This window comes from Hydra vulgaris, chromosome 14 (genome assembly GCF_038396675.1).
Source record: "Hydra vulgaris chromosome 14, alternate assembly HydraT2T_AEP".
NCBI lineage: Eukaryota > Metazoa > Cnidaria > Hydrozoa > Anthoathecata > Hydridae > Hydra > Hydra vulgaris.
In genome coordinates, this window is record NC_088933.1 from 39626332 (window position 1) to 39650461 (window position 24130).

The 24130-nt window shown below is 26.6% G+C and overlaps 1 protein-coding gene across 6 annotated transcripts; it reads left to right on the forward strand.

The window, feature by feature from the left end:
- The first annotated feature begins 1137 nt into the window (after positions 1 to 1137).
- On the forward strand, positions 1138 to 17977 carry LOC136090616 (adenosine receptor A3-like). Of its 6 annotated transcripts, none has more exons than XM_065817415.1 (4): positions 2652 to 3212; positions 10670 to 10760; positions 10865 to 11065; positions 16636 to 17977. In XM_065817415.1, exon 4 carries the CDS (start codon positions 16838 to 16840, stop codon positions 17852 to 17854), a length of 1017 nt encoding a protein of 338 aa, XP_065673487.1. In that variant the 5' UTR covers positions 2652 to 3212; positions 10670 to 10760; positions 10865 to 11065; positions 16636 to 16837; the 3' UTR covers positions 17855 to 17977. The 6 variants fall into 6 exon arrangements, with proteins under 6 accessions (XP_065673489.1, XP_065673487.1, XP_065673485.1 ...); XM_065817414.1 differs by lacking the exon at positions 2652 to 3212 and adding an exon at positions 6039 to 6176; XM_065817416.1 differs by lacking the exons at positions 2652 to 3212; positions 10865 to 11065 and adding an exon at positions 6039 to 6176.
- Positions 17978 to 24130: the final 6153 nt, after the last annotated feature.

Consider the following 24130-nt stretch of genomic DNA (forward strand, 5'->3'; position numbering starts at 1 on the left):
GTCTGGTATTTTCTTTATTTTGTGTTTAATATTCAAGTAAAACGATCATCGTTCATTATGCCTTCTATATCATCTTTAATCAGGGGCTATTTCAATAAAATATAGGTAAGCACTACTTACAAAGTAATTTATATTTTTTAGAGGTTTAATGCTGACTTCAGCAAGGTGTGCGACATTGATGCGGAAGGAGGCGTAATCTCTTTGATTAAATGCATTTCCGCGGTTCTCTGTAATAAGACCGGGTCTTTTGAAAAGAAAAATTTAGTGAAATAATTGAGATAAATTAAGATATTTTAAATAAGGTTATTTTAAAGTATTATTTGTCAGCAATTTTATTTATTTGCTATCAACGATATAATTTTATGTAACTTTGTTTTGATAATATCTATTTATACCTTGTTTTTTTTTAAAAGGAAAATACTTTGTAAATCATCTTTTTAAATAATCTTTTTAAAATCAAATTTGATTATTATCTTTGAAAATCATCTTTGAAAATCATCTTTGTAAGAACTTTTAAAATAATGAATAAATCAGGTGGTCATTAAAAAAGAGTTACGTAAAATTCTTTCAAAGGTCCATATAAGTAAGTTATTTTTTCGGTGCAAAGGGGGATGGTAGTTGTAAGATACTCAAAGAAGTCCTAATAGTCTTGTCACGGACCCGTGCAGAATAGTATTTCAAAAAGAATTTGTCTTTTTTGACGCACTTTGTTCATTTAATTTTAAATAACATTGGTTTAACTTAATATAATTGATTAACTTGAAAGGATATTTGTGATTGGTCAAAAAATTCAAAACTTGCATCTCTCTAATTAACCCGCAAGGTTATTATAATAATAGATAAAATACATATAAAATTTTTTTATTGATTATATAAATAGTTTTTCATAATGAGTTAACAGATGAAACTTAAATTCTTTTTCAAAAATACATTAAGTCAACTGAGTCAAATGCCTTTTACAAATAAATTTACAATTCTTCAATAAATAATTCAGATTCTGATTCCATTAGCTATTTAGTCTCCTATTTCATTTGTTAAATAGTCTTTCTAAAAAAGCTTTTTTTTTTTCAAAAGAACGTTTAATAAATAAGGTTTTTTTTAATTTTAAAACAAAATTTTTTCCTTTATAAGCACACATCGTAAATATATATGTGCATTTTGTATAAGTATTAAGCAACTACTCACTTGGCACATTATGAGACAGTTTGGATAATTGTTTAAAAATTTTCAAGGTTATTCGTTTGATTATTATGCATCTTAAACTAACTGATTGCATGTTGCTCTTTTGAAAGATGCACTTGTAAAAGTGTATTGTAACGTTTTGTAACTCAGCAAATATTGTTGTTGTGGATTTGCAGTGGACCTGAATTGACATTTTAAGCGGTACACTGGAGTTTTGACCATCGGCTATTTAGTAGACCATTAACAGCATTGAATATAATTTGTCAGCCGATAACTTTCCAAAATGTGATAAAGTGGCAAATAAAGTTATCGCCAACCACTCTAGCGGCTGCTACTAATGGTCTCCTAAGTAACAGATGAGCAAAACTTCAGTGGACCGTTCAAAATACCTATATATGTCCACTGAAATTCCGCTAGAGAATGTTTTCTGGGAATGTATAAAATAATTAAATATTATTAAGTAATTGTTTTTCATGTTTTACTCGTGTATTATTGGTAATAATTATTTTAATTAACTTAAGTCAATGTGCTAATGTGACGCACGTTTTATAAAAAATCTTCAAGAATAAAATATTTTTGCACAAAGCAAGAAAAAGGAAAAAAAAACTGAAATTGCTGTATATTAACAATAAAATATATTTATAAATATGCAATAAATATGTCCTTATAAATATGTCCTTATAAATATGTCCTTATAAATATGAACTTATAGTTCTGTCGTTTACAGAAACATTAGGACTAAACCTTGGAGTCAAAAAGTTTCGTACAAAATAATAGTAAAATCTTGGAGCAAAGAGAATAAGAAAAAAAAACACAAAAATGTCTAAAACAGCTTTTAACTGTTTGTACAGGAAAGTTTGACTATTTATTCAAAACACTAACTTTTGCAAATTTTTTAAGTAGATTTGCAGATTACCAGACAATAGCCGTTTTAATTTGGCTTAAGAATATCAATTGTTTGTACTTAAGAATATCAATTGTTTGTACAAAAGTCCATAAAAATTTTAAACATTTTGAAAACATTTAGGAAAGACTTGCTGGTACAAAAACTAGTTTACACATTTAAAAAAAATAATGAACATTTAGATATTTATTTGATATAACATATTTAATTAATAAAAAGTAACTTTTAATAAAATATATATAATATATATATATATATATATATATATATATTATATATATATATATATATATATATATATATATATATATATATATATATATATTTTAATTGCTTATGTTTTAATAAATTTAAATTTTTTTTTTAAATTATTTAAACATAAATGATTTTTTTTTTTAAATAATATATTTTTATAAATAATTTATTTATATTACGTTTTTTTTTGGTTTTGTCACAAAAAAGGTTTTGTCAATTTAGATTTAAAAAGCTATAAGATAATTATTCTGCTATAGTAGAAATATAAAGTGTTTTATTAAACTTTGCTATTTATATTTTATGCTTTCTTTACAGTTGGTATGTTAACTTTTTTTAGCAAACTTTGGTTTGTCGCATTTTTTTTCAATTTTGGGGAATCCAAGAATGATGAGCTGATTGTATTTTTCACTCAAAAGTCCTATCAAGTAGCTGCTGCATTTAAAACATATATGCACTATTTAAAATGTAAAATTGTGCTTTGATTAATCACTAAAAATAAACCTTCAAACGTAATTTTTCACTCAAACAAGAGTTTTTTGTGCTCTACTTTTATTAGTCTGAAAAGCAGCATCTTGGTATATAAAATGTGTACTGTTGGGAGGCTAACATACAATCTGCAAGTATTTATCGCTGCTCTTTTGAAAGTTAGTAAATAAATTGTAATGAGACTCTTTTTTACCAGTTTTGGTAACATAAAAATTTCCAAAAATTACTAAAATGAAGTGAAATAAACCAACCTGCTTTAGTACTTTGGTTGCAACACCACTTCGGACCTCCCTCCATGTACTTGTTTCCTACTTACCGACATCAACTATCCGTGTACTATTATACTTTACATTTTTTTGGCTTTATACACAACAACTTGTTTTCTGTAAGTTTCTCCTTTGCAATATGTTTTAAAATTTTTATATAGGTCTGTATTATTTTCTTTTTTACTGCAGTTCTGTAACATTTGATTATAAATTATTGCGTCAAAGTATATTTTACTGAGCCGTTTCCAAAAAAATTGTTTAAAAAATGTTATACCTTACCGATTTAATGGGAAGTCATAGTCACTTGTATACCTAGATTTTAATGTATAAAACTATCTATAAGCACGTTTTTGTCTCATAAAAATATAGGCTGCTTATATGCTGGTCTCATCAAATATTTTAATTCAGTTAATTGTTGATTTTTTTTTTCTTCTTGATGTTACACTTAATTTTAGCCTAACGCTGAGTTAGTGTTCCCTTTAAAATTTAGTGTTTCAGTTAGATAAGTTTTAATGTACCGTGTCAATGATACAGCTTTTGCCTTTAATGCAGATAAGTGATGTATCATTACAAGTGCCGTAACCACAATTTTGATATTGGGGGGGGGGGGGGGCTGGGATTTCTTTGATTGAAAAAAAATATTGGGGGGGGGGGGCTATGCCCCTGCCCCCTCCCTCCCCGGCGATTACGGCTCTGATTACAAAAACTTTGTAAGTATAATTGACTTTATTTAAAGAGATTATAAGAGTCATTGATCTGCATAAAGATAACAAGAGTTATCTATATCATTGAACGGACTTTTTAAGAGTCTTTTCAATGAATAGATATTTATAATAAATATTTTTATAAAAAAGAAATGGAAGTGTATACTAATATTAGTGTTTACTTATTTACGCATTATGATGTTTAGATTTGTAGATGATACTTTAAGTTTCATTTTTTTTCTCAATTATTAACCATGACGTAATGGTTTGTACATTTTAAGATGAGTCTAGACCGTTAACTTTAGGCTAACACTGTACCTAAAATGCCTCTTTAACTTTTGAGTTGTAAATATTCACATTCACTTTAGGAGTATTTTTGCTATTCTATTCAACACGATGAAAGTATTTTTAAATGTTTTGCATGCGCCAAAATTTCTTATTTACCAACATGTGTATTTCTGATTTTGATAAATGCGGCCTTTAATTTTGTTTCTCAACTATAACATTCTTGCATAAGCATTTCCAATTTAACCTAAACAAGTGTTTGTAGGGCAAAAAACTTTTGTGGTAAGTATATGTTGCAATCATTACATAGTTAATACTGGTGTGTACTTTGCTTTTCGAAAACCTTTCTAACTCATTTTCTTTGATAAATAAAGTAGAAAGTAAAGCAACAAGAGATCTAAGCAACCCGAGCAGCTAAGTAATTCCTCCGCTTACACTTAGCTAGTACATAATCATTAGCTTACATACCTATATACTTACCTAGCTACATCTATATATACCTAGTAGAATAGATTCTGATTATAATAAGTCTAAGTAAACAATTATTTATATGTGTACTCATCTTATTTTGTATTATTTACCTATGGTATTTAATCTAATATTGCTTTAGTATAAAAAACACCTGCAATAAGATGTTTTTTAGGTATATAGAAGATTTTGGAAAACGGCGGATGTTTTTTAACGGCGAAAATAAAACAAAAAACTTGATAAAAAAAACATCATGTGTGTTTCTAAGACAAGAAGTAAAAAACAAGATAGGACTAAATGAACAATGAAAAAAAAAACATATATATATTAAAATAGTAAAGAAATATGAAAACTTTGAAAAGAATCAAAACCATTTGGCAAAAAAGAAAAAAAATAATACTAAAAAAAAAAAAAAGCAAAGTAAAGAGATCAATAAATAGAGTTTAATTTAAAAAACATCGTTATCAAATGGAACATAAAAATAAAAAATAGATGAGAGTTATTTTAATTCTTTGAAATCATTATATTTTTAGTTTTATAGCATTTCTTTTTTTAGTTCTATCTATTTCATGAATATTGTTCTCTGTTATTTTCGTTCCGTTATTTTTAAATTGCTTTTTTAATTTTACTATCATAATTTACTTTTAACATTTTTTTGTTTGCAAGATCAATTTTTGATGAAACACTTAGAAATTTTGATTTAACTAAGCTACACTTATTTAAATTTACACTTATAGAAATAATAATTTTATATAAACCCTATCGTCAAATATATGCACTTGTATATTTTAATGATAAAAATAACTTAAATATCTCTTGTTACTTGTAATTGTTACTTGATCTATAAAAGTATTATAAGTAAAACAAAAAAATTACTATGATAGTCTTTGTTTACTGTCAACCCTTTTTCTTTAAAAACATGATAACTTGTTTTTGGTCTCTTTCAATGTGGCGCAGAATATCTCGCTCCAGCTGTTTATTTCTTTGTTCAACTCATGCTTTTGCTGTTTCTTTTGTACTCTACACTCTAAAAAAAAAATCAGAAATTTCAACTTTAGGGTAGGATATGCGAGATTTTACCCGCAGTAAAGTAAAACTTTCTACCTTCTAAGGTTGAAAATTATACCTTTACGGTAAAAATTTTATGACAATAGTTATTTTTACTATAATTTTCTACTTTAAAAGATAGAAAATTATACCAAAATAAGGGTATATCATATATCCTATATCCTAACCTAAGGTAGAAACTGCGACCTTTTTTTTTAGAATGTATAACTGTTAGCAAGTTTTTTTTCATATTTATGTGTATGTTTTATATTTATGTGCATGTTTCATATTTATGTGTATATTATGTTGTTTAAAAATTAACGATTTAATGATAATGTATGATAATGTATGATAATGTATGGTTGTTTTTCTATTTTTGTTGCTGATAACTTATTATTTTATGGTAATATTTAAATGTCTAATTTTATTTTTTTAAAATAAAATTAGTAAAAAGTATTTGTGAACAACGTGGCCATAACCAGTTGTCAGAGCATATTGATCGTATATATTGGTTAATTATAAACTAATATCTAGAGTTCATGGAAAAGATACAAAATTAAAGCCATAGCCCAGTTAAATGTTAAGTTTCTATATTTTTACCAGATTTTTAAAATATTTTTTATGTTTTTCAGGGCTTTTTTATTTCAGCCATTTCCGAATATATCATTTAAAAATAAATAGTGTAATAATAATAAATACAAGTCTTTTATGTTATCATCAGAGCATCAATTTAATGCTATAAAATAAATTTTATTTCATCACGTTTTGATATAGGCAACTATTTTTTCTTATTAACTCTAAGGTTACATTCTAATGTTAATCTGCATTTTTATAACTGAGTGTTGTGGTATTTTTAAATGTGTTTAATAAGAACAACATATTTATTTGACTATACAATTAATATATAAAATATATGTATATAAAAATAAGATATAAAAGATAAAATAAGTATATAATAAAAAAAAAGTATATAAAAATAAAAGTTAAAAATAAAATATAATCAAAAATGCACAATAATAAACAGTGGCGGATCCAGCATTTTATGATCTTTGAGATACAAACCCCTCAAATTGAGGAGGGGGGGGGGGGGTTTAAACTTTATATGGTCATAATTTTTGAACACTTAGAGATAATACTATGAAACTTAAAATTTGTCGATGAATATAAGTCTAGTTGATAATAGTACAAAAATATTGATAATAGTACAAAAAAAATTTTCATCAACTTGTTGCTCTCACGTTTGGGGCAAGTGTAGCAAAAATTTTGGGGCTTTTTTGTTCCCAGCCTCCAATTCATCGCAATTTTTTGCAAACCCTCATTATTTGATATAAGTATAAATATATAAATGTTTGGAGTTAACTCCATGTCTGGAAGTTAGCTATCCCAAAGATCAAAAAATGCTGGATCCGCCATTGATAAAGGTAGTAATAGTATTATTGATTTTTTATATTTTTTTGAGCAATAAAAATAATTAATAACAAGAGAATATTTTTCTTTTAATTATGAATGTCTGATTCTAATAGAAAATACATTCGCGCTTTTTTATTTGGTGGAAAATATTTAGTTGTATTAAAATAAGAAAAGCACGGCTGACCATTTTCTTGTTTATGCTTCATTGTTTAAGCTTCATTCTTTAAGCTTCTGGTGCAATGTTTATGCATTTTTGTTTTACCAAAAAAAAAAGAAAGAGATTAGTAGTTGATTTTATATCTATACAAGACTTTAGAATTTAAGATTGAGAATGTTTTGTTTAAATACCGTTGGTAGAAAAAGTCATTATTCTGATGAAGTTCTGAAAAGTTGCTATTCCATCATTAATTTTTATAAGAATCATTTAACACTCATATGCTATATATATATTTTTTATATTATTATAAAAATTTTTTAACATTAAATAAACAGAACAACTAAACGCAAAGTTAAAAGAAAATGTTCGTGATCAATTCGAAAATAATAAACTTTAAAGAAAACAAAAAGAACGATCTTAAAGTTTAATTAATTTATGTTGTTTGCATTGTTTATGCTGTCGTGTACTTTTGTCTATTGTTTACACTGTCGTGTATTTTTGTCTATTGTTTATACTGTCGTGTATTTTTGTCTGTTGTTTATACTGTCGTGTATTCTATGTTTTGTTAATATGTCGTGACGTAGACATTTGACGTAGACATTTATATATTGTTTATATAATCGTGTCTTTTTTTTTGTGGTCTTGTTGCTAATTATTTTTATTGTTGCTTTTTATGTTTCTTACTATTATTCAAGTGATTTCATAATTTTTGTCTCATAATAATATTTAAAAATATCGTTTGGTTTTCTTTTTTTATTTTCTATCATCCTTCAGATGGTTAAGCGCTGTGTTATCGCATTCATTCGTTACCTCATTCACCTTTTTTGTTATTTGTCTTTTTTTTTTATTTGCATTTTTTTTTCGTTATTCGTCTTTTTTAAATATCATTGTTCTTCTTTTAATTTTTTGGTTACAATATATATTACACTTTTTTGTTGGTTTGTTTTTTGCTTTATTTGTTTATTTTATTAATCACTCCAATTACTTATTCTTTAACTACATGAGCGACACCGAACCTAATTTTGTAAAATTATAAATAAATTTGTAATTTTTTTCAATATTATGGTTAATTAAATGGACAAAAAAAAATTTAATAATAACTGTTGTAGGGTAGATTAGGGTAATATGAGCACCTTAAGCAAAAATTGGAATAATTTCAAAAATAATTAAGCTGGATCCAAAATTTTTGCGAATAAACAATATTTAGGGATCCCTTCTCATGATCCACTAAGATATTTGGGCACCCGAAATTTTTTCTTAAAAACACAGAGGTTTTAAAAAAGTCACAAAAATGCTCATATTACCCAGACCACTTGGTAATATGAGCACTTTAAATTAGCTCACAAAAAAACATTAGTTTTGTAAAAAAAAATACCAACCTGACAATTAGAACTAATTTTTGGAATATAATGATTCGTTATTAACAAAATTTATCATTAAAAGATCAAATTTTAAGCCACTTTTTGTTGAAACAATACTACAATGTTTTCCGCAAGAAAAAGAAAAAAAAAATTAGTTCGTTATTTTTTCAATTTTATCAACTCAAACCTTTGAACAATAAAAATTCTATTTTTTTGAATTTAAATTACAGAAAAATATTTAGTATTGTTAAAATATTAAAAAGTTTTACTATATTTTATTTTTATTCAAAAAACCAATTAAAACCACTGCTTTTTTAGGACTTTAAACTAGGTAATTTCAATAAAAATCACTGGGTAATTTGAGCATGCTCATATTACACAAAAATGGCATCTTTAAATAAAGTCAAAACTAAATGTTTCTAAGCATTGTTTTTCAAGCCAAAAAGGATTGGATTTTTAGCTAACATATTTTTCTTTATGAAAAAATTAATTTCATTATTTTAGCACCAAAATTTCGCGCCACAGATTTATTTATGCGTGATGATATTATTTTAAAAACGCAAAAAATTTAACAGTGTTTTAATTAGATGATACCCGCTAATTACTGCATATAGATTTACGCTAATTGTACTAACTCCTGTAATCACCACATAATGTCGATTCAAAAAATACATAGCAACTTTAACTTCACTGCTTACATCTAAGAAATCTTTAAGTATGCTCATATTACCAAGGTGCTCATATTACCCTAATCTACCCTATATACTATTAAATTATTAAATAGTTAGTATGTTTTAAAATAATTAAATATTAACTATAATATATACTAAAATATTAAATACTTATTATAATATACTATTATATAACATACGTTGTTGTAATTTATAATATTTTTTATAATAACAACAATAATAATAATAGTAATAGTAATATTTGTAAAAACAAATTATTACTATAGGACAATTAGTTGATCATAATTCTAGAACACTAAAACAATAAATGACAAAATTACCAATTAGTAGTAATGTTAAGACAATAAATATAACAAATAATCGATAAGGTTAGTGAAGATAAGAAAGCTGATTGAGTGAGTGAAAGCTGATTGAGTGAATGACACCAAACACTATAAATAAAATAATAATAATAATAGTTCTATTAAAAATGATCCAAACGAAATAAAGATAAACAACAAAATGCAAGAATAAATAAAATTAATAAGCTAAAAACACAAAATCAATATCACACTCATAAACAATATAAATTTACAATTAAAAGAGAGCGTAAAAATGTGTAGGAACAAGTTAACATACTATTCATAAGCATAAAAACATAAATACAAAAACAAAAAAGCAAAACCTAACTCTAAAACATTTCTCTGTAGTTGCGCAGTGGGCTTAAAACGCTCGTTGGACGTCTTAAGGACGTCCTACGGACTCAGCAAACAATGTTTTTGTGGATTTGCAGTGTTAATAGGTATATAGTATATAGGCATTTTTAGCAGTTGATTGGAGTTTTGCTAATCGGTTACTCGGTAGTCCAATGAGCAAAACTACAGCGATACGCTCAAAATGCATATATAGATCCACTGAAATTCCGTTATAGAATCTTTTCTGGGGGCTTTCGTCGTCCATAAGATGTCCTCTACAGACATCTTACGGAAGTTTGTGTCCAATGGGTGCTTCCGCTGGGTAAATAGTTGATTAATCAAGTTTAAAAGTTTTAAAATTTGTTTCTTTCATATTGAAATATTTTATTTTCCTTTGCTTAAACTTTTTTTTTTACCTTCTTTTCTCTTTTTCTTTTTTCTTTTTTTTATATAGGGTGGGGATGGGGGGAAGGGGTGAGGGAGGGGTTATTTGTTTTCATTTTTAAGCAACTTTTTTTGTTTTGTATTCTCTTTTCTCTCTCTCTTTCTTTTTTTTTTTTTATTACTGTTATCCTTTCTTTTTTAGTATTGGTATTTTTTTTAATTCTAAGTTTTAAACTTTTTGTTGTTTTCGCCTTTTTAACTACCTTTTTATAATTATTTTTTCCTTTTTTTCTTTCTTTATTGCAGTTTTTCAAAGTGGTTCCAATTCGTTTTTGTTTCTACTTGATTAATTTTTAGTTTAAGCGTTATAAGTTTTATTTTATTATTATTACAGTTACGAAAAAAACATCCACCATTCTTGAAAGTGTTATCTTGATCTGGTGATAATTGCAGAAAAAGCATGAATCATAAATACCAACAAACAAGTTGAATTTCTTTATTTAAAATAATTTAATACTATTATGAATACTTGCATATGAGTATGAGGAGCACATCTTCTAAACGCGCTGATCAATGTTTTTTTTTATAGAGTTCATTCCATTTCCAAATTCTTCATGCTGAAATCAATTATATATGTAAATATTTATCCTTTTAAAAAGTTCTTACTCCTAAATATAGATGGGATTAACAAAAGATTTTTGAAACAGCTTCAAAAAGTTTTCTTGCGTTACCGTAAGAGTTACGCAAGAAAAAGAACAGATTGCTCAAGAGAAAGAAAACAAAAAGAAAGGTAGTGTTTATCATTTAGTTTTATTTTATAAAAATTAAACTTTAAATCTAGTAATAATTTTCATCAAGAAATTCAAACTATAAAATATTTAAACATTGTTGTTACAAAAATCTTTATGCAAGTATAAACTTTTCATCTTTTTCATCAAATTTTCAATCTTTATACAAATTTAAACTTTTTATGCCAATTGCAAAAATTATCTCGTTAAAACTCAACTTTTTGATAATGTTGAGTTATTGATTGTGTTATGCACCTCTTTCTACTAAAAAACAAAAAAAAAAATTAAAAACCTTTCTTTTTAATATTATAGAAGTGAATTGGGAGCTTTGATTTTTTTTTAAAGTTTGAGGGGCTTTAAAATTTTAGATAGTCACAATGTCTTTACTTTTAAAGATTACTCGAAGGAAATGTATCAATGAACATAAGTTTAGTTTAACAGCCTACCTTAACAACAATTTTTTAATAATTTTTTTAAATTTCAAGATCCAACTTATAAGTGGGCCAGCGCGTTTTGCAGACGGGCTCCTTGTCACTCATGTCTCTCTTTCTCTCTCACACACACACACACATATACATACATACATATATATATATATATATATATATATATATATATATATATATATATATATATATATATAGATATAGATATATATGTACCACACACACACACACACATATATATATATATATATATATATATATATATATATATATATATATATATATATATATATGTATATATATATATATATATAAATATAGATATAGATAGATAGATATATATGTACCACACTACCTACAATACTATCTTGATACTCACTTAAAAATTTTTTAATATCAACAATTTGGGCTTTTTCACCAATGTTTGCCAAAAGGTACAGGAGCATAGAAAGGTTTGCCTTACTAGGATTACCGGTAATGGTAAATGAGACAGATTTACAATGTTTGTAATAGGAAAGTTCTAGTCTCCAAGAAATGTCAAAGACGTGAAAAATATTCAATTTTTCACGTCTTTGAAAGTTGCAATTGGAACCAACTAAAAAGTTAGATATCAGCAAAGTTATTCGAGAAGTGGGTCAGTAAAACTGACCAAAGGTTTGGTGATAAGAAAAGAAAATTGCTTTAATTATAGATATTTGCCCTGCCCATACTAAAATACAGATGCTTGATTGAGTTATTTTATTTTTTCCCCACCAAATAAAACACCGATCACCCAACCTACAGATAAAATAATTATTCTATCTTGTAGAGATTGCTGACTTACAGTGAAAAAGCAGATGTTTATTTATCTACTTTTTTATTTTGTCATATTCATAATAAACTATTTACAATATTTTTTTCTTAAGTTGTGACGGAAGCAAGCAGAAGACAAAAGCCTTATCTAGCCCCGTTGTATCATTTATATATTAAACAAAGAATAAGCTATCATAAAAAAAAAAATATTATAACCTCTTTTAAATAATACTAAATACTCTTAAATAAAAATTATCTAATTTTTTTTGTTTCTATTTCTGAATTCAAAACAACTTAAAAAAAAAAAAGAAAATTGAAAGATAAGTAATGATGTAAAGAGTGATCGCATAATTGTCGCATAATGATGTCAAGAGTGATCAAATAAAGAAAAGTTGAAAAATAAAATAGAATTTGAAATACGTCATAATCAAGTAACTGTTTTTTTAAAATATTTTAAAAGTTTGAATTACAATTATAGTTTTATTATTATTTGGAAGAAATAAGTTCCAGAAATGTGGCCGTTGGTATATTATTGAGAATTCGGATTATTTTAACATAGGTTTTGGTACCTGATAATTAAGCAGTGAATGCTTTGTTTGATATCTATAAGAAAAGGTTTTCAAAAATATAAGGCAGCATATGATATTTTAATCTAAACATGAAAAGAAGAATATTATAAATATTTAATTGATAAAAATTTAGTACTTCAAGCTTTCTAAACAGTGGATTGACTCTGGTGTATTTATTACCATTTAATATAAGTCGGCTTGTTGGTTTTTGTTTTTTTTAAATACACGTTGGTCTTGACGGATAAGTGTTTGCCTTAGCAATGTTAAAATAACTTATACAGCTATGAATAAATAAAAAGTATTTTTAAACAGCCTTTAGTACTACTATTTGTAACTAAAAAGCGTTTCAATCTTCATTAAAAAGTAAATTCCCTAATAATGCAGTTAGAACTTTGCCGTAGTAAAATAGTCATACCTTCACTATGACAAGGTTCTAACTGCAAAATTCTAAAATGTGGTTTTTTTATATCAATAGATGCTTTAAATATCTTGTGAAAAAAAAAAAATACTGAAACTTTTAAGTCTCTGTGTAATAAGTATTGAGAGATTTTATGTTATTAGTTTCGTATTAATTATTTATTCTGTAATTTAACCATTTATCGTACCTTCACTATAACAAGGTTCTAACTGCTGTTATATAGGTAGTTAGAAACATTTTCGCTTTAAAATTTTTTGATTGAAGCAGTTAAATACTTTTAACTGCTTCAATCACAAAATTTCTTTGAAATGCTTCGATCAAACTGCTTTTTAAAGCAATTTTGTAGCTGAAACAATAGTAAAATAAACGGTAATTATCATATTATCTAAAAAGATTTGACCATTATATTATATTTAATAACCATTTACTTTAATAATAATTATATAATAGTCATTACATAAAAAAAAATGAAAAATATATATATTAAATGCGATGAAAAATATATATATATATAATGCGATAAAAAGCTTTTAAACTTAAAAGCTTAAAAGCTTTTCATCGCATCTTGTCATTTTATTGGTAAAGAACCACTGGTTAGTAATCAGACACAAAAGAAAATACAGTCTTAAATTTTCATCATATCCTCTCATTTTATAGGTAAAGAACCACTGGTTAGTAATAGTGACACACAAAAAAAATACGGTCTTAAATTGTGCTAGTTTAAATCTTCGGTTTAACATTCAAAACTCTGGAAGCTGATGTGCTAGTGCTGGCATTTTTTCTGTTAGGTTTTTCATTAAATTTGACATTACCAAAAGTCATTGGTTCATTTCAATCATGAATAGATGAATAATTTTAGCACAGCAATGTTAGAAAAAGGTCATAGGTTCATTTCAATCATGGATTTTAGCACAGCATTGTTACGTCACAGCAATGTTAGAAAAAGGAACTTGCAGTTAAAACAATCCTTGAAGTCTTGTTGATTTATTTGAGTAACATATTAATTATGATAAGGATTTTTTCCGTTAATTTGTTTGGGGGTCCTTATCAATCCAGGTAGACTATAAAAATCAGCTATCCTAGTGAGCGTTTCAATTTAATTATGCGCATGATCCACTTTCTGACACATAAATGAGTAGAAAGTAAGTATTTGTAGTGTGCTAGGAATCGTATTTTAAAAATGTAACACACTATTTGATATTATACTGTTCCAATTTTGAGAGACGCTACAATCAGACCAAGTTTGCTTGTTGCTTATGTCGGTTTTCCTCTGCCACAACATCCAATATCTTGCAGAAGGCACTAGAAAAATCCTTGCCGGTATTGTCCACTATTGATTCAGTCGATGATGCTCAGTATTGTTGTTTGGTTGTTGTATAATATGCTGCCAAGTTAATCACACTTTGCTTTCTCTCATAAAAAATAGTTTCATTTCCAACATTCTATTTTAATTTACAGTACTTTTAAAAGTCTTTTTAAGTTATTTAAAAAATTTTTATATTTACTATACGGCCTGCTTTTTAACATTGCTAATAAACATTTCATTACAAAATGTTCAATTTTTTTAATATTACTAATGTATATGATGTAGTAAATTAATATTATATAATTTTGTTCATCTACTATATTCAAAATTATACATTCATTAAATGACCTTTAGAGATGGATAATAAACATGCATTACTGACCGTTGGGGACTAGATCTTACATTGACTGACAGTTAAGGATATGCGCGCCAAAATGTACTTACATCGACAAACGTTAAGTTTGTGAAAAGACTGAATTGTCATTATTAAATGTTAAAAAAGAGTTTTACCTTGTTTTTTATTGTTATTTAAACCCTGATAGAAACCCTGATAGAAACCCTGATAGAAACCCTGATAGAAACCCTGATAGAAACCCTGATAGAAACCCTGATAGAAACCCTGATAGAAACCAGTACATTTTGTTGTGCAACGTTAAAAAAAAAGATTTAAAAAAAATAAAAACAGCGAATATTAGAGTTATTGTGATTTTTTTTTACATCAACGTCAAACTAGAATACTATACGTTGAAATTAAAACCGATCTTTTTATACGATTTCTAATCAGCATGAAATTCTCTATCTTAATATGAAACTGAAAAATTTTTTTGGAATATTCTGCAGTTAGGGTTTACCCTGACCTGTTAGTTGGAACATGTCAAACTAAATATTAGTTAACTAAACCTGCAGAGCTTTGGCACATTGGTAGTTTGCTTATTTTACGCTAGATCGCAGTAAGTTTTAGTTTATTTTGTTTGACATAATACAAATAATCTAATAAAGTCATAATCTCAATTTTGGACAAAATGTCAATTAGAACCTTGTCAAACCAACTAAATTATTTGTATTCATTTTATAAATTTTCTTAGTTTTATCTAAGTAACTTTTGTTGTTCTCATATTTTTCATTGTTTGTTTATTTGTTTTCTGCTTATAATAATCAGAGCTAGGCATATCAAATAATAAAATTGCTGATTCTTGTCTTCTCAAATGTGAACTCATCATCTAGCAATACTATTGTTGTCATTGTGGAATCCAAATACCAACAATGTTTGTACTAAGATTCTAAGACAGCATTAACAGCTTTTGGGTTGTATATATATATATATATATATATATATATATATATATATATATATATATATATATATATAAATATATATATATATAATATATATATAAAAATATATATATATATATATATATAAATATATATATATATATATATATATATATATATATATAATATATATATATATATAAATATATATATATAAATATATATATATATAAATATATATATATATATATATATATATATATATATATATATATATATATATATATATATATATATATATAAGTTCTCTATTTTTTATACAAACAATGTAATAGTATTGTAGCTTCTACCGTAAAAACATGTTTTACCGTAGCAAAAGCCAAGTTACGCAAGATTTTCTTTCCATTTTTTTTTCTTTTTAGTAATAAGAGCCTTAAGATTAGAATTTTTTATTTTATGTTAAAATTTGACTTTGTAGATCCCGCCAAAAAAACAAAACAAACTAATTTGTGTACGCGCGCGCGTGTGTGAATATCTGTGTCTGTGTATGCGTGTGAGTGAGTGTATGAATGGGGTAAATACTTTATAAAATCTTTGTTAATCTGTTTTAAATACATACATGGCGAAATGGCACGTTAAATGAATTTAGTCTCGAGCATAAGTGTTTTTATTTTTTATTTTTCCTGTTTAGAAAAGCATACTAAATGAGATTTTTTAGATAACAAACTATAGTGAGTATAAATAATAAATAACTGTTTATTTTTAGGTTTACAGGATGTTTGCATAATGTGTGTTTACATGCCGTTTTCATACTTGTTAAAAAAGTATTATCGTTATTGGAGTTGTGATTTTGAGAATATTACATCAATTATCTGCAAATTACATCAATTATCGACATCAATTATCTTGTTCTTTCCAGAAATAAAGTAATATTAACACAAATTTTTGCATCCACAACAAACATTGATATGAATGATTCATCATTTAATGCAGAGAATATTTCTAGACAGAAATATTCTGCAGAATGCAAAGAGTTAAGAATTGAATTCAATTCTGTGGTCCACATTCCAGCATTAATTCTTGGCTTTTTAATAATTCTTGCAAACTCTTTCGTAATGTACTTATATTGGAAAAATAGAACACTACGAAAGACAAGAGGAAATATTTTGCTAATCAGTCTCTCTATTGCAGATTTAACAACTGGTATTGTCGTTTTTGGACATTTATTACCATTCTACTATATAATTTTAGCCGATTGTTCAACATTATATTACTATTTCAAAGTATCTTACTTTGTTTCTATAGATATCTTAACCACCAGTTTGACAATTACATCTGTTCTTCATTTATTACTGCTATCAAGTGAACGGTTTGTTTCACTTTATTATGCACTTCGCTATACTGTTATTATTACAAAAAAAAGACTTATAGTTTTATCATTGATGGCATGGATTATTGGGGCTTTTGTTGCCATCATCCAACTCAGTTATCTAATTCCATATATTAAAGTACCACACAAAAATCAATTAAAATATGAGTTCAGTAATAAAATATATACTGTTATTACAATTGGTTTATTTTCTGTAATCCCAATATTTGTGTTGCTGTTTCAGTACATTTGGATGTTTTGTTTAATCCGCCGCCTTCTAAAAGAAAATTCCAGAAATCACTTAAAAAGATTTTGTTTACGCGAGTCAAGAGGTATCATAGTCACTTGCATTATGTTTGTGACCTTTATCTTATTTTGCTTTCCTTATTTGTTAATGAAAGTTCTTTATTGTTTGACTTATCATGCATTCAGCAAACTCCCAAGTGAATTTTTTGAAGCTTTATTTCTTCTCAGATTTACTATCTCACTAACTAATCCACTAATTTATGCACTTTATAAAAAAGACTTTAAAGAAACAATACAAAAAAGTTTTTCTTCATCATCTAAAACAATTTTGGAAATGGAAAGTAGAGCAACGCTAAATCGGAACAAATAAACTTTTGATTGAAATGAAAATAATGTTTTTTTGAAATGAAAACATTAAAAGTTATTAAATAAGTTTTTGGAACGAGTAAAAATGTAAACAAAATTAGCATTAAATGCATTCTTGTTTAACTTATAAGTGCATTAATGCTAACCCCTATAACATTTTTAGGTCACATTACGTATTGTAACGTAAACGAGATTCGTTACGTTACGTGCAAAATGTCCGTTATTTTTACGTAACCGAGACGTAATATTTTACGTAACAATACATAACATGGTAACGTAACGTTACGTGCAAAAATGTAGTTTTTACGTAACCGAGATTTTACGTATAGCGTATTAATACGTAACATTTAGACCTAATAAGGTGTGATCATGGTCACCTACGGCGACTTTCAATTTGCAACATTTTGAATTATTGTATGCGATTGCATACCCCTCCCCTATAACATTTTCAGGTTACATTACGTATTGTAACGTAAGCGAGATTCGTGCAAAATGTCCGTTATTTTTACGTAACCGAGACGAAAGATTTTACGTAACGATGCGTAAAATTGTAACGTAACAATACGTGCAAAATGTCCGTTATTTTTACGTAACCGAGACGTAAGATTTTACGTAATGATACGTAACATTGTAACGTAACGTTACGTGCAAAAATATAATTTTAACGTATCCGAGATGTAACGTATAGCGTATTAATACGTAACAAGGAGTAGAATAATACCAATCACACAATGTATATCACATAAAAACTTAAACCAAAACTAAGTACTAAATATATCCTAGTAATATTTGATAGTAACAATAACCTTACAATTACCTTAATAAGTCGTTTATATGTTGTGTATATATATACATATATATATATATATATATATATATATATATATATATATATATATATATATATATATATATATATATATATATATATATATATATATATATACGGACCCGTAACGTGAAAATTTTTAGAAAAAAGGCAGATAATAATAGTAAATATAAATTTTTCTTAATTTTACATTTAAAAGTTGTTTGAAATAAAGAGAATATGCAAATAAAGGGGGATCGATCGCACCGTGATAAATTATATTACGGTAAGGATTTTGTTACTATCAAATATTACGAGGATATATTTAGTACTTAGTTTTGGTTTAAGTTTTTATGTGATATACATTGTGTGATTGGTATTTGTCTACTCCTTACTCTCTAGACGATGGTGCATTCTTATTAGTCTATATTATATAGGCTATAAGAGTAAATTGCAGCAATAATGTAGGCCAATAATTAGTTTTTTATTCGCATACAAGATAACAATTAAATATCGCTAATTTGAAAGTCGCCGCAGGTGACCATGATCAAGTCTTATTAGGTCAAAATGTTACGTATTAATACGCTATACGTTACATCTCGGATACGTTAAAATTATATTTTTGCACGTAACGTTACGTTACAATGTTACGTATCATTACGTGAAATCTTACGTCTCGGTTACGTAAAAATAACGGACATTTTGCACGTAACGTAACGAATCTCGTTTACGTTACAATACGTAATGTAACCTGAAAATGTTATAGGGGCATGTAGTTTAGTTACGTCTCGAATCTATATTTAGTAACGTTACGTTACGTCTTATTACTTTATAAAGTTAAACGAAAACTAATTGTGACGTAAAGTTGCGAATTGAGAATTTTTTATTTTTTCGTGACAAAGTAACCAATTGAGACGAAGCTATTTTACAATAAAAATAAAATAAAAGATGATTTTTAGCAATACGGCAATATAAAACAAATATTTACTGCATTATCAAGTTTATTTACTTAATATTTAATTAAAAGTTAGAGAATGTGACCTTGTTACCAATTGTAACCGATTAAGACGTAACGTAACTTTAAAATGTTATAGGGGTAATAAGTTAATGTAGTTGCGTCGTCAGTTTAAAGCTGTCGTTTGTTTAAAGCTGTTCGTTTGCATTTAAGCTGTCTTCATGACGCCTTATGGACGTAAGATATTTCACGTCCTAAAGATATGTTTCTTTTTGGAATTTTTTTTTTAACTAGTATATATTTCGCTGTTTATAAACAAAATAAATTTACTGATGAGTTTTTTCGCAGTATTAAATAATAATAAATAAATAAAAATTTGAAAATAGACCGTGTAGAAATGGTTGATGCAATACCGGCTCAACATTTAAAGCTTTTACGCACGCACACACGCGCTGGCTGGACTTTATATTTAAACTTAAGCTTTATTTCATAATGAGCATGAAAATTTGAAAGACATTGCTAATATTTATTTTAATAATAATACATAAGATAAAAAAATTTATTTATGTTTAACTCGTACTACGTAAAAATGTTTTAATTTTGAAAAACGATTTTGGATGTTCGTTTTTGTTTTAAAAATATTCATAAAGCTTTTTATTTTTCTAGCTCTCCTTGTTTTCCTTTTTTTCCAGAATGAATCTATTTTATTTTTAAAAGTACTATTTTGTACAGTATTCAGAGGCAGGTTCAGCATTTTTAGGTGTTTGAGATTACAGACATGGTGTATACTCCAAACATTTGTATGTATATACTTATGTCAAATAAGGATGCTTTGCAAAAAGTTGCAATGGTTGGAGCCTTGGGAAAAAAATGTTCCTTTTTTGTTCCTCGGAACAAAAAAGGAACATTTGAACGCTAAAAAAGTTTTTTATGGAATTTAAAATTTATTAATGACTGTTAATTAAGTTAAGAATAGAAGGTAAATATTTCCCATAAGTATAATATGTTATAATAAATAAATATAACAAGTATAAACGTATAAAAATCAGCGGTGGATCCATACTATCAAGTAAGGAGGGCAATTTAAAGTTTTTTTTAGTGCCTCCATAAATCATATACCTTTTTGGTCAACTTTTGTTTTAATATCATAATTGATTGGGTGTTATTTGAGAAGTTCATAATTTTTTCAATGCTTCTGCAAAATGAAGATCATGCTAAATTTGCAATTGCTTTTACTGTGCGAAACACAATGGGTTGAGAGACATGTCGCTTTGCTGACGTTTATTGCTGAGGTTTCATAAACAAATGATGCACTGGAAAATATTTCTAAACTGAAATATTTTCCAGTGCAAAAGCAAGAGTTTTATTTTTATCAATTAAAGAAAGTGATTTTATTGTGTTATGAGGCTGTGCTAACAAATGTGTTCTAACAAATGGGCTTAGTCAGTTGTTTTAAAAAAAATAATTTAGATTTACATAAATAAAAATATTTCAATAAAGATCTGTTAATTTTTTTTTAAACTAAAAAGAAAAAACTGCGAAGAAATATTTAAGAAAGTTTTTAGACTAGCAAAAAGATAAAAAACTAATAAAAGAGAATAGTTTTACTTTCAAAAGAATGTTGCAACGACAGACATGCCGCGAATATAGTTTCAAAGCATTGGAAGAATATTACGGGCGATCAATTATGTTGGGCATAAACAATATTTTTAAATGAAAATTTGCAATATTTCCAAATTTATTCATTGAAATCAAAAAAGTATTATTACACTGAATCATAAAGAAAGCTGAAACTATTTCTTTAATCAATTATGTCTACGACGTCTTTTTAGTATCCAAAACTTACCTGTACCTGAATTTACATTGGAAGTTAAACTATGGCAGCGTAAATGTATAAAGATAAAGGATGAGGGAGGAATCACATTACTGCCTATTGATCTTTCTTTCGTTTTTGGTTTGTGTTATTAGGTGCAATATCCAATAATTTTACACAAGTTATTTAAAATTATTATTTCATGACATGTGAGTGTTGCCAGTAGTGTCGTGTAAGTGTTGCCAGTAGTGTCGTGCAAGTGTTGGCAGAAGTGTCAAAAATTAAAAACTTCTCGAATAACACCCAAAAAACAATTTATTATTATTTATTTTTTGTAGGTATTTATACTTACAAAAAACATAATATAATAAATTATCTTCAAAATAAAAATTTTATCCAAAACCCTTTTTTTGCATACAAAAAACTCCTCTTTTATCAATGAGCTTTTTTATGGAACAAAAAAGTTTTGAAATATTTGCTATAAAGTAAAACCCTTTAAATTCACATCCTTAGTATTTATATATTTGAATGTTATCTATCTTTTACGTTATTTCTTTTTACTTTCGACAAAAAAAAAAAAACTTAACACCAGAGTTGTTAACAAGGCCACAAATAGCAAGGCCAAGGCCTCATTTTACAATTCCAAGACCAAGGCCAAAAGTTACAAAGCCAAAGACAAGGCCAAGAACTTTAAGGTCAAAGCGAAGAACAAGAGTTTTAAGGCCAAGACCTACGCAAACATTTTCAAGACCAAAGACTAGAATTTTTTCCTTACGTTAAGTGCAACTATTAAAGAAACTGTAGGCAGCAAGTGCTGTAACAATAAAACCAGATGTTGTAAACATAGACCAAGGTTATGCGCAGAGGTTAACGTCAATAAAACAGTGTACTTGTTGATGTATATGAAAACCGAAAACAAAAATACAAAAAAATAAAGAATAAAAACTTTTAATTCTTAAATTTTAAGTATTTTTTAAGGCCAAAATCTTTAAGGCCATGGCCTTAATTTTTGCCAAAGACTAGAATTTTTTCCGAGTACGAGATTCTGAAACTTTGGGCTATTTTGTTATATCACTGCAATATCATGCTTGCAGCAATTTGAAAGATAAGTTTATATTTTTATTTTGCATTTTAGCCAAAGCTTGGCCACGTTCTGCTGAGACTTGTCTTTTATCATTCATGTCGCATTTATTTCCCAGTTTCATTTTTTCTACATCAGCTGCAGCATGCTGTAAAGAAAATTAAAAATTAATCAAATCAACAATAAAAATTGATTTATAAAATCTCATTGATACCTCAACCATTACCACATCGAATTAAACACAAAAAATCGTATAACCTATAGCAGTATAGTTTACCCAGCGCAATCAATATAACGTGAACACAAAATTAGATTACCAAAAAAAATAGACGCAAAAAAACTTTAAATCAATAGCACATGCATTTTCTGAGAAATAACTGTCAAAATGTGTCAAAACAATCAAAAATATGTGTCAAAAATAAGCTTCTCACCTATATATATATATATATATATATATATATATATATATATATATATATATATATATATATATATATATATATATATATATATATATATATATATATATATATATATATATATATATATATATATATATATATATTAGGGGTATTCAAAAATAGTGAATTTTCAAATCTAAAAAACCATAAACCCTAAATTTGGGGCAAATATATAAAAAAATGAGCCTCACAAAGTTTGAGCGCTGTCCGTTCACTTTTGAGCCCCCCTCAAGCTAATAATTTAGGGGAAAATTGACCGAAAAGTGGTCGTTTTCGGGCGTCTTGAGGGAGGGGCAATTTTTTTTTTTTTTCAAATTTTTTTTTCCTGCTATATATATATTAGGGTGTGTCAATTAGACAACTAAAACCCTATATTTTCAACAACAAAAAAATTATATGAAAAAAATATTAGGATTTCATAAATGAAATGGAGTAATACTTTTAAAAATAAATTAAATTAAGTAGTAGCTACATTTTTTTGGGTTTTTATGTATTCTGTTTGCGAATATTTTAAAATCATTAAAACAATGACGTATTTCGTTTTTCTGTTTAAAAATTATACTTTAAGTGGAAGAAATTTATTTCGGACCTATTAGGAGATATTTTTCAAAACTTTACGCTTTGCCTGATAAAAATAAATTTAAAATAAAATTACTTTGATTATTGAAAAATTAAGTTTTAATAAAACAAATGGCACCAAAAATCACAAGAAATTTATCAGCTACTCACTTAAGTAGATATGTTGGAAAAGGAAAACTTCTTTTATCATCTGAGCTCCCTACTGCAAAGGATATTTTACGCTATGGAATATTTTTGAGAGAGACCAGTGACCTTAACAAAAGAAACTATACTGTTGATAAACTAGTTAATGATATGACTCTAGCTTTATCTGCTCAATGGAAAAAAGCTAATTGCATGTTTTTACATCCAGTAATTATTAAAGAATGTAGTATTAAAGCTAAACTAAAGTATCTGTGGGAAACTGCAGTTAAAGTTAGCCTAGGAAATGCAAAAAAATCAATAAAGGATACTCTTATTCCAAAAATGGACAAACTCTTCGATATTTTGTCCTGTAAATGTTTAATAATGTTTTGTTCAGAGTATGGTTGTGACCAAGACTGTAAAAAGCAGGCACATAATAAATGTACATGTGTACGTGAAA

Coding starts and splice junctions, on each gene's coding strand:
- LOC136090616 (XM_065817417.1), top strand. CDS start 16,838: ATGAATGATTCATCATTTAATGCAGAGAATATTTCTAGACAGAAATAT.